The sequence below is a fragment of the Diabrotica undecimpunctata genome, chromosome 9 (genome assembly GCF_040954645.1).
Source record: "Diabrotica undecimpunctata isolate CICGRU chromosome 9, icDiaUnde3, whole genome shotgun sequence".
In the NCBI taxonomy this organism is placed as follows: Eukaryota; Metazoa; Arthropoda; class Insecta; order Coleoptera; family Chrysomelidae; genus Diabrotica; species Diabrotica undecimpunctata.
Genome location: NC_092811.1, coordinates 32,188,963 through 32,201,248, shown reverse-complemented (window position 1 = coordinate 32,201,248; position 12,286 = coordinate 32,188,963). Strand labels below are relative to the sequence as shown.

Genomic DNA, 12,286 nt, shown 5'->3' with positions numbered 1-12,286 from the left:
AAAATGGTAAATCTTAGATTAACGTGGACAGAATTATCAAATCGTTTAGTTCCGGAACAAAACGGTTTCAGACAAAATCGTTCGGGCATTGACAATATTCTTGATCTAGAATCTGACATTTATGAAGCGCTAGCAACCAAACAACATTGTATTGCAATATTTTTCGACTTAAAAAGGGCATTCAATACTTGTTGGAAATTCAATATTCTGAAAGAACTACATTCATGAAATATTCGTGGAAATTGCCTGAAATTTATTAAAAACTTTTTACAGAACCGGTCTTTTTGCGTAAGAGTACATACCTAATACTTACTCAGAGGAGAAAAGTGAAGAAAATGGAACACCCCAAGGATCAGTCCTAAGCCCTACTTTATTCTTAGTGGCAATAAATAATATTATTAACAACCTTACTAAACCTCTAAAGGCTCGACTTTTCGCAGATGACCTTGTTGTCTATATCAAAGGAAATAACACCGAATCAATGACAAACGCTTTGCAGTGTTTTCTAAACCAATTAGAACAATGGTCTCTAACGACCGGATTCAAATTTTCAGTAACAAAAACATCAGGTATACTCTTCTTAAAAAAGGTTTCATCAATGCCCCCTACATTAAAATTATACAACACTATGCTACCATTTAAACCAACGGCAAAGTTCTTAGGTATGTGGTTTGATCAAAAACTTACTTGGCAAGAACATATAAAACAAACAGTTTTAACATGTCATAAAAGACTGAATCTAATGAAAACATTGGCAAACCGAAATTGGGGATCAGATCAGGAAACTCTGTTGAGAATATATAAAACACTAATTAGATCTAAATTAGATTATGGATCAATTGTATATGCATCTGCTTCAAAAACACTACTTAAAAAACTTGACAGCATACACAACGCTGGTATTAGAATTGCACTCGGAGCCTTCCGGACAACTCCCTCCGAAAGCATACTGAGCGAAGCCGGCGAGCCACCTCTAAATTACCGAAGAATATACTTAGCTCTAGCGCATGCTATATCTATAGCCTCAAATATAAAAAAAATCCTCTACTTTAATACTTTTAATAACAAATATATTAATTATTACAATAATAAGCCCCGTGCCCCCAAACCTTATTACGAGAGAATCCGATTATATAGCTCCAGACTGAACATTCAATTCCCAACAGTATTTCAAACAAATACCAATAACTATCTACCTTGGACTATCGAACAGCCCAAAGTCATTACAGCGTTAAGTATATATAATAAACATGAAACTAGTCCTATTATTTTTAAAGTTAAACTAAATTCAATCCTAGATCAACAATACAATGAGTGGATTAAAATTTATACAGATGCATCCAAAGGTGAACTTGGCATTGGAGTAGCAGTGGTAACACCAAATAAAACTTTTCAATTTAAACTTTCTCTAAATTCCAGCATCTATACTGCAGAACTATTTGGTTTGCTCAAAGCCATCAAGCAAGTAAATCTTAAAAACATCCCTTGTTGTCTAGTCCTTTCTGACTCTCTCAGCGCAGTCAAAGCTATGCAAAATGTATACCCTAAACACCCCATTGAGAAAATTATCAGGGCCGAATTAATGAAAGCTCAAGAAAATTTCAGAAGAGTCCACTTCCTATGGATACCATCTCATATAGGCATAGAAGGGAATGAAGAAGCAGATACTAGTGCGCGTAACGCTATCACCAGTGACGTATCAGAAACAGAGTGTCGGAGTATCGCAGGCGATCTAAAAGTTTATTTCAAAAATAAGGTGTTAAGTGCGTGGAATCGGGAGTGGAATGACTCTAGTTCGAAACTCAGAACCATCAAAAGTGATATTTTTTCATGGAAGTCCACAGCCAGAAGTAGAAGATGCCAAACTATTATTACACGTCTACGACTTGGACACTGTAGGTATACTCATGCCTATCTCTTCTCAAATAGTGAACCTCCAAAATGCGAAACCTGCAATACAGTAAACAGTATAAAGCACTTCTTGATAGACTGTCCTAAATATGTAAATCAAAGACAGTCTTACAATTTGCCAAATAACCTGAAAGCACTCCTCAACAAAAGTTTAGTTCCGAACAATTTATTAGGTTACTTAAAATCTATAAATATGTTACACAAAATTTAACTTAATTAATTGTTACAAATGTTCAATTGTTCCCAAATTGTAATTAATTGTTACAATGATTGATTGTTACAAATGTTAATTTAATATTATTACAAATGTTACAGGAATGTCGCTAATAACCTTTGGGTGGATGCGACTTTGTTTCTTTAAATAAAAAAAAATAAAAATTTATTCGACCCATATGTTTCCTTCTCTCTGGCGCGAAACAATTATTACACATACCATTTTTAAAAGACAATAAACCAAAAAGATTATTGTCCTCATATCGACTAATATGTCTTACTTGTAGTATCTGTAAAATAATGGAAAAGATACTAAGAAAAAGATTAAAATGGTACTTAGAAAAAAAATCTCCATACATCCATTCAAAGTGGATACCGATCAGAACGGTCTACAATAGATAATATGGTAGAATAAATTAGAATCTGAAATAGATGAAGACATTATTACCCCTTATACCCCATAAAACCCCTTCATAACAAGCTTAATAAGAAAAAACTCTCCAAATCTGTACTCAAATTACTCCCCTAGAAACTTATTGTACCGAACTAGCTTATTTTGACGTAGCCCTTATAAAGGTTGTTTCTCGAGACGACGATGATCTGTGTTCGATAACCTTCAGGATGTATCGACCGGGATGGAATCGAAGGGCTAATGCAAGTTAATAGAGACGGACTATTCCAGAATATTCTAGTACATAATAACTGGTATATATAAGTAGCGCTGATATTATTAGCTAGGAGAGTTGATAAGATATTATCGTGCTGTAAACTTATAAATAAATAAATTTATAGAAATTAGAACCGCTCGTTTTATTGAAACACGCTACGTTATCTTTTAATGAAGGCATAAATCGATTTGAATACGATATATCAATTGAGAGCCACGTCTTAAACAGATGCCACTCTCCTCTCTGGACAGTTGAGATATCAAAAGTAGATTGTAGCTTTTTAACTATACCAAAAATTCACACCTAGTACCTAGCCTGGTACACCAAACCTAGTACCTATTGAAATAATGGTTAACAAAGCGGATGATAAAGTAGCAGCAGAAACTATCAATAACGTGAAAATTCCTATAATGTAAAATATACCATTCTTAGATCAAAAACATTGATAAAAACCTACATTAAATAAACCTAGCAAAAATTTTTAAACCAGATGTTTACTACCGCTCCCAGCTTAAAGACATTTGACCAATTAGTCATCAACGGACTGCGACAAGGTCATACAAAATGTATACATGGATATATCATCTCCAAGGACTCTCAGTCGATATGCCACAACTATCAAATACTACTTTCAGTGCAACATATAATGATAGACTGTCCAGTGTACTCAACAGCAAGATCGACATAGCAAATACAACAAACACAATCTGAAAGAAGCTGTAATAGAAAACATTAGTAAATCAATAAACTTTTTCAAAAAATGTGAACCGTGTAACAAACTGTAAGGTTTCACAAAATGTCAGTTATTTTTCAAAACTGCTGTGTAAAAAACTTTTTCTAAACTAAAAATAAACCTCCTGGCTAATAAAAAATGGTAGCACATATTATCAACAGTTTTATTATGCCAAATTTTTAAAAATATTTATGTAAACTTACCAAGTTGTTAAGAATATATCAGTCAAACTTCCAAATACTTGAGCAGCTACGAAAGTACATAAGAGCACCACAGATTTCAACCAGTAACCACCAGCATTCATATAATTTATGTAAACCCTTTTCGATACTGTACCAGTAGCCCTTTCTTCCCTTTTTTGTTCTATAGCTTCATGTTCAGCTTCGCTAGCTTCGGATTCTACTGATTCTGCTTTGGAAATTCTACGTGTACCATCTTTTTTCTCATCGTCTTTTGAAGAAGCTAAAAGTTTAGTAAAGGCACTGTCTGAGTTCTTTAAAGCCTGGTATGTTCCTGAAGCTCGAATTTTCCCGTCTTCGAATAAATAAATGCAGTTGGCAGTACGAAGATACTGAAGCTGATGCGTCACTAAAATAACACATTTATGTTTCAAATATCCAGTTATGCAATTTGTATACAACTGTTTGCCTACGTGAGTATCTACTGCAGAAAGAGGATCGTCCAGCAAATAAATATCAGATTCTTTATAAATAGCTCGTGCTAAGTTAATCCTAGCCCTTTGTCCTCCACTCAACATGACTCCTCTTTCCCCTACTAAAGTCCTATCTGCGTGAGGAAATAGCGCAAGATCTTTTTCCAGAGCGCAAACTCTTAAAACTTCTTCGTACTTAATTTCGTCGTACTTCTGGCCAAAAATAATGTTCTGTCTTATGCTACCACCAAATATCCAAGGCTCCTGAGATGCATAAGATACCGAACCGTTAACTTCAACACTACCATCTATAGGATCTAATTCTTTAAGAATGACATGTAATAATGTAGACTTTCCTCCGCCCACTGTTCCCACCACAGCTATTAACTGATTTGATTTAGCCTCGAATGTTACCTCCTCTAAAGTATTTTCTGGTAGAGATTTGATCCATTTAACAGACGCGTTTTTAATTTTAACACCTACTTCTGGCTTCTCTGTTTTATCTGATAACTTTTCAGTAGTGCCGTTCACTCCGTTTTTTTCTGAATCAGTTCTTCTGTCCAATTCATCGTACATTAAAAACTTTTGTATCCTAGATATCGACACCTTTGTTTCGGCAAACTGCGTAATGGCTTGGGGAAATTGTTGGGTTACAGATACTCTTAGGAATGCGTAAAAGGATGTTACCGTAAATGCGTAAGAAGCTGTCAAAGTATTGCCTGTAAGGACGTATGTCAGCACACAAAGAAAAACAGCTGATCGACTCATTGTAAGATTGAACGACATCATTATGGCTCGAATATTGGATGTGTGTCCTATTTCGGTAATTTCTCTCCTAAAAACAATAAAGTAAAGTTAGTACCTATAAATGAAACAATCGTACCAATTATTTTAACTAATATAATTGAAATCTTCCTATATTTACGTATTTATTTATAACAATACTTAACAAACTTGATCTTACTAATGAAAACATTCTAAGAATGCTTTTATACTCGTAATATGGTAAAAAAATTTCAATAGGGGAGACTTGTCCAGGTAAATGCACCAATACCTGACCCTGTATCAGTTTATGACACCTTGTTTATATTAAAATAATAAAGAAACTAATACTTCATGGATAGTTTTCTATAAATTCAGATATTTCTTGACATCTTCCCCAACTAATACGTTTCAACAAACTTGGCAACAGTGTACGTCTAGTTTATATACGCTAACATATTTACCGCCACTAAACGTGCTAAACACTACCGTGTTTAGCACGTTAAAATCTGGTTGGAAGGAGCAAGTAAGTTCTTGGAGGTTAAAAAATCAATACGAGTTATTAAGAAGACGAGATTTCGCTCCACTATTAGAAGCGGCAATAAAAGATCGCATAACTCCGAAAATTCTAGAAAATAGATTTAAAAATGCGGTATTTTTCCGTGGAATCCCAAAGTTGTTAATGATTTTTTCCCCAACAATGAAGATCACACTTATTTAACAGCAAAGTCAAAAGAGTCTGAAAACTCCGAAAAACGAAATTGGGAAAATCTTGCTTTTATTGAATCTTTTATAGAGACAGATAAATTTAATCAATTTGAAAATGCACTACATAAGACAAAGTGGTGTGAGTTAATAGAAGATACGTCATTATTTGAAGTTTGTAAAAAAATTAAACAGAGCAAAATTAATTTAACTGCACAAAATCTTGAAAACTTTATTGAAGAGGCTGAAATTGTTTTTGAAGATACAGATCTCAACTTTGATCTTGTCGATTCTGTAGGGAATTCAACGGATGCTATTGAATTCCTTGATAATGATTCAAGTCTTGTATCTTACATGACATGATGCGTTACATATATCAACAGATGTAACGCCTCAAAATATCAATCTAAAATTGTCAGAAGCCCCAGATATAGAGATCAAGGATCTATTAAAATTAAATCTGGATTTGCCACAACATATAACACATATCAAAGACACTGAAAAAGATGTAATACATCAAAATAGCAATCTAGAATTGTCAGAAAACCCAAATATAAGGATCATCAGTTCACCAAAAGAGAATCTGGATTTGCCACAACATGTAACGCCTACTAAAAATACTAATATTTCCCAAAATCTTTTGAAGTCGAATCTAGAGATCTCAGAAGACAAATCTTTATTAAATAATTATCATATAAATGTACCCAGTACAAAAACTGATCCAAACGTTCCTAGTCTATTCAAGCGAGCACTCTTCTGGCCAGAGCCAAAACCAGATTTAAGAAAAAGTAAAGAAAAAATAACAAGTGTAGTAACAAGTCAAATGTGGCAAGAGTATAATCAGAAAAAAAACAGAAAAAAAGTTAAAATTGAAGCTGAAAAACTAGAAAGAAAAAGAAAGCAAGAAACCAAGAAAAAAAACGAAAACCTACTTCTGAGAATGTGTCATTAGATTAAAGGAAAACATAAATAATTGTTCTAGAAAAAAGCCCAAACTTAACGATTACGTGGTGGTAGAGTATGATAGTAAATATTTTCTGGGTAAAGTTACAGCAGCCAGAAAACAGGAGTATTTCGTTTCCGCAATGACTCAAAGTGGTAGAACAGGATGGCGCTGGTCAGAAACAAAAGACCAAATATGGTGTGATGAAAAAGATGTCGTTAAAATTATAAATTCACCGAAGATTAAAAATTCCAGAGGTATATTCCACATAGAAGACATGAATACGTTTACAAAATTCACCGAAAATAAATTTTCTCTGATTAACATTTAAATTTCAGTTTTTGTCTACAAAAATTTCTTCAATTTGTTGTATTATGTTTGTAATAAAATATATTTTTTAAAACTTCGACACATTATTCATAATATACTAATTTTACTTTTAATTTGTTATATTTTCCGCAGCTTCAACAGTTAGTACAAGTGGGTCAGGTATAAGTACAAAGGGAGTCACACTTAAGTACTCTTCCAAATTTTGAGGTCAGGCATTGGACCAATTTCATGTGTTCAGAAAACTTGATATAATTTCGCCTAATTATATAATTTTAAAAAAATTTGCATTCATTAGTAACCAATAATATCCTCAGAACCTATGAAGCAGTACTTTAAAACACATTTTATATTTTTTCGTTAAATATTGTAAATAATCAATCAAAAAGATACTAAAGTATCAGGTACTGGTGCATTTACCTTACCGTACACTGCAAGTACCAGACAAAGTGTGTTTCTGATAAAGTCTGCTAGATAGCAGACAACAGATACTTTAGCGATAAAATCTCTGTACCAGAGCAGGCGGTGGTCATTCCGAACCAGTTTTATAGTAACAGTGAGTGAGGAATATATTTTTCTCACGTTGACGGCTTACTGACCTCTAGAAAACAAGAAGTTTTAAGCTTCTAAACTGGTAAGTAGATTTTATTTTATTATAGTTTGTGTTAATTTCACTTATATAGCCAATGCACAGAAGTAATTGATATTGAATTATAAACATTAGTTTGTAAGGGAAACATTAAATCATCTCACCACGTTTTCCCAGTAACAGTCATGAATTTCCCAGTAGCGGACACTAAATATGGTGTACCAGCTCACCAATTCTATTCTTCTTCAGGTACATTAAACACGATGCCTAAAGAGAGAGAAAAAGTGTGTTTCATCAGCAGACTGAATAAAAATGGCAATCAAGCAAGTATTGGAAAACAAACTGACCATTACACAAGCTTCTTTTCATTTTTCTGTCCCAAAGAACACGCTTGAAGACAGAATCAAATAGCTAAGAGGAAGTGGGGATATAAAGCCACTTATGGGTCATTTTAAGGAGACATTTTGTGAAGTGCTAGAAACCAAATTAGTCGTACATTTAATAGATTTAGTCAACAAGATGATGCCTATGAACAAAAAAGAGTTTTTAAGATTTACTTTTGAGTTTTTTCTTACTAGATTCAGTGGAATATTTGGGGCAGGTCACGTAGCCCGATATAATGACAACAGGTGGATATGGAGAATTCTAGAATTGAGATCAAGGACGACAACAAGACTCATGGGAAGACCTCAAAAATGATGGGTAGATGACATAAGAGCAGTGGCAGGCAAACAGTGGATTAGAGTGGGACAAGATACAGAAAGATGGAAGCAATTGGGAGAGAACTACATTCAGGAGTGGATGGAAAACGGTTGACAAAGAGAGAGAGAGAGAGCTTTTGAGTTAGCTGAGCACTTCAAATTTACGCACCAATTTAATAAAGAAAAAATATCGCAGGAGACAAGCTTTATTATAAATCTTTGAGCAGCCATCCCCAGATTTCGTCGTGAGAATCACAGTCAATAAGTATTTAAAGAGCTGTCGGTTTCAACAAACCACAAGTGAACCTCTACTTCAACAAATATGAAGCACTGTTATCAAAATTTAACTTTACTTCCTCAAAGGTGTTTAATTACGATGGAATGGAAGTTTCTGTGATGCATGATAGTGCCTCAATTGTTCTGACACAGAAAGGAAAAAAGCAGGTTAGTAAAATCACGTCAGGAGAGAGAGACAAAAATGTAACTATGCTACTATTTATCAACGCGACAGGTGATGTATTTTCACCTTCATTATTTGTATTTGGTAGGGTTAAAATGGCAGAAGAGTTGAAGAAGGATGATCCATATGGAATTATTTTTGCTTGTGAAATGCAAATTAATAAAGGCCGGCTCTTTTGACACTTGATGGCTACAGTTCTCACAAGAAACTACAAGTAATTCTATATGCTAGAGACTACAATGTTCACATGATAAGTCTACCCCCTTACACTACCCACAAACTTCAGCCTCTTGACCGAGCAATAATGTGACCCTTTAATGATGCGTACAATGAGGCTTGTGCAAACTGGATGAACCAATATCACCCGCTTAAAATATTCGAAGGAGACATTGCTGGATTTGTATAAATAGCTTTCCAAGCTATTTGTAGGATGGAACTTTCAAAAGTCTCGGCTTGCCTGTACTGATTTGTACCCATTGCAAAAGACCATTTTTACAGATCTAGACTATCTTGCTGCAGCTCACTTTTCTGAAAACAATGAAGCCCATAGTGACACAATCCTCTGCAAAACAACGCCTACATCTGGACCACCATTGGCTGTAACAGACAGGTTTGATGTAGCTTTATCTTCTTTTTTATGTCATGTTCCACACTTGTAGTTTTTCCGCCTTGTACATTTTCGGCATCAAGTATCTCTACTATGACAGCTCTACCTTTAGCTATTGCCAGCACTTCTAAATCCTGCTATGGACTTTAGAGCTTTAAACCTTCCTGCGAGGGTTTGGAAAGCAACGAAGTGACGAGAGTGAGCTTTTGACTGGATCTCCTTATAAAACTATGTTGCAGAAAAGGTTTAAGGAATCACAAGAGAAGATTAAACCAGCAACAGAGAAAAAAGAAAAGAAAAAAGTCTTAATGTAAATAGACAGCTCACGGCAACGATACCAAGTAGTGGAAGTTAAGAAATGAACACTAAGGAAGAAGAAACTGCTGAGTTTCTCATCTGCGGAGAAACAACAAATGAAGACTGGGTACAGTGCACTACATGGAAGAGGTGGGCGTACGAGTCGTGCACGTATCAAGAAAATCTACTTTTTTAGAAGTGTGAAAACTGAGCAACATGAACATTTGTAAGCAAATAAAATTCAAAAAAATTTACATAAATTAAGGACCGTATGAAATTAAAAGATAACTAAAAGTCATGACTTAAGTTATAATGTCCTTAAATCTTTTCAAATTTAGTTTTGTATACAGTTTTGTAAAGTATATATTTTAAAAAAATACTGTTTTAGCAAAATTCGTTATTTTCTAAGTTACTTTTTTATCTAAATACCATACCATGTAAGATCCTCTAAAATATATCTATGTATGTACTTACTTTCTGACCATTTCCACTAATTTTGCGAACGGTTTTTCCCACGTGTACATTTTTATCACTTGTATTCCGTTAATAATTTCATTCATCAGTCTTACTCTCTCATCTGTTCGGATGGCAGTTTTAAGCCTATATTGTGACGTTAATTTGGCCATATACACTAAAAAAGATAAGCAAGATCATTTAAACTAAATCACAATAAACGAGAAAAATTAATGATAATATATCTATGGTATAATTTCACTATTTGAGAGAGTGATTCATCGTTTAAAGGCGCAGAAATGCGAAAAGACGTATGAAAATCCAGTGACGTACACTCACTTTTATTTTAACGTTAATTATATTTTATTTTTCAAATATTAATGTTCGAAATAGGCCACAATATATTTATTTACAAGTTTCTACTGACGTTTCGATCTCTATATCCAAAGACCGCTTTCAAAAATATAAATGATAGTTATATTTATTTAATTTGTTTATTATTATATACTTTTATAATCTTATATTATTTATTTTCTTTTTTTTTTCTATCTTTAAAAATGGAATAGATATCGAAACGTCAGTGTATTAAACATGTAAATAGATATATTGTGGCTTATTTCCAACCTTCTCCCTGAAAATACAGAATGCCGCAAACAAAAAGCTATAGAAAATTAAATATATCTGTCATTTGTATGTTTGAAAACGGTCTCTTTATAGAGATCGAAACGTCCGTAAATTAAACATTTGAATAAATATATTGTGGCTTATCCCCAACATTATTTCTAAAAATACAGAACGACAAGCAAAAAGCTATAGAAAATAAATATTACTATCATCTGTATAATTGAAAGCGGTCTCTGTATATAGAGATCGAAACGTCAGTAAATAAACATATGAATAAATATTTTGTGGCTCATTCCCTACGTTCCCCTAAAAATACAGAATGCCATAAACAAAAAGCTATAAAAAATAAGTAATTTTGCAGAAAACTTACTGATACCACCCGGCTGTCGCGGAAGTTACGCTAAAACGTCTTTTGACGTGACCCGTCCTTAAAGAGTTATACAATGAAATTTTTTTAAAACAAATTTTAAGACAGTTTCCACACCACCCCAAAGGTATGTCTTGTGGCGCGTTACCTTTTTTAAATAGGTATTCGCCAAGAGCCATATTGTCTTATTAAATAAAACGAACAAAACACTTAAACAGTATAAAACAAAACAAAATAAAATCCTATAAAACAAAATAAAATTCTATAAAAACAAAATAAAAATAATGTTTGATGTAACAAAACATTGTACTATTCTATTTAAACACCAACACTATACACACTTACTATGTTCTTCTCTTTTTTTTTTGTTTTTGGTTTTTTTATACTGATGTTCTTATTAAACTATTAGAAAATATTATTCGCTGTCTAAATTTGAAGATGCAGTGCTGCTATCGCTGTCCTTATCTTCTGTAATTATTTGGTGTAATTCTAATTGGCTCTATAAACTTCGATATGAGTGTCAAGTTCCCACATACGATGTTCTTTTTTAATTATGTGGCCTATACATTTAGCCCATTTCTCTGGAGTTACATGGATGATTGCTTGAATCAAAAATTTCTTAACTTCGTTTAATTTGAACGTTTTGTTATTGCGTGCTACTTCTCCTTTCACTTGCGCCCAGATAAGTTCAATGGGAAGTTCGCAATGATAAGGTGGTAGACGCAAAACTTTGACACCATAATCTTTTGCAGTTTCATCTACAGCATATTTAAGATATTCACTTTTCCTTAACCGTGCAATGTCAAGTAGCTAAATTTTGAGCATTGATTCTTCGTATGCAATCCCCTTTTCTGTCAGCCATTCTTGAATCCTCCCTTTCAATTTCTTTCATAATCACCTGTTTTTTTCGACTCAAATTGAAGAAAACCATCATCAAGGAACCCTGTATTACTTCCTATATGGGTGATGATTAAACGCCGTCCCTTTTCTGATGAAGCTTTTAATCCTGCAGACCAGCCTTCTATAAATGCTTCGCGTTTACTTTTGACATTTAAATCTTGCCAAACTTTTCCAACTGTATGACCTTTGTTAATCCAGGTTTCATCCAAATAACATATTTTGCGTCAAGTGCTGCGAATTTTGCGTATTTCTTCTAAATATTTTCTTCTCCAAACAATAATTTTATTTTTTTCTAATAGCATACTTTTTCTGTTGAGTTTTACATATCGAAAGTTTATTTCGCGCATGATCCTGATTAAGACTCTACGATATAT

The 12,286-nt window shown here is 33.5% G+C and overlaps 1 protein-coding gene across 2 annotated transcripts in view; it reads right to left on the bottom strand.

Moving 5' to 3' along the window:
* Nucleotides 1–12,286, bottom strand: part of LOC140449776 (ATP-binding cassette sub-family C member 4-like) — a 109,480-nt gene that overhangs the window by 27,486 nt on the left and 69,708 nt on the right. For both annotated transcript variants that reach the window (XM_072543119.1, XM_072543120.1), the window contains exons 5-6: nucleotides 10,043–10,199; nucleotides 3,729–5,012 (exon numbers count right to left, since the gene is read on the bottom strand). In XM_072543119.1, the coding sequence (XP_072399220.1) occupies nucleotides 3,729–5,012; nucleotides 10,043–10,199 (1,441 nt within the window). The remainder of the gene's footprint in view (nucleotides 1–3,728; nucleotides 5,013–10,042; nucleotides 10,200–12,286) is intronic.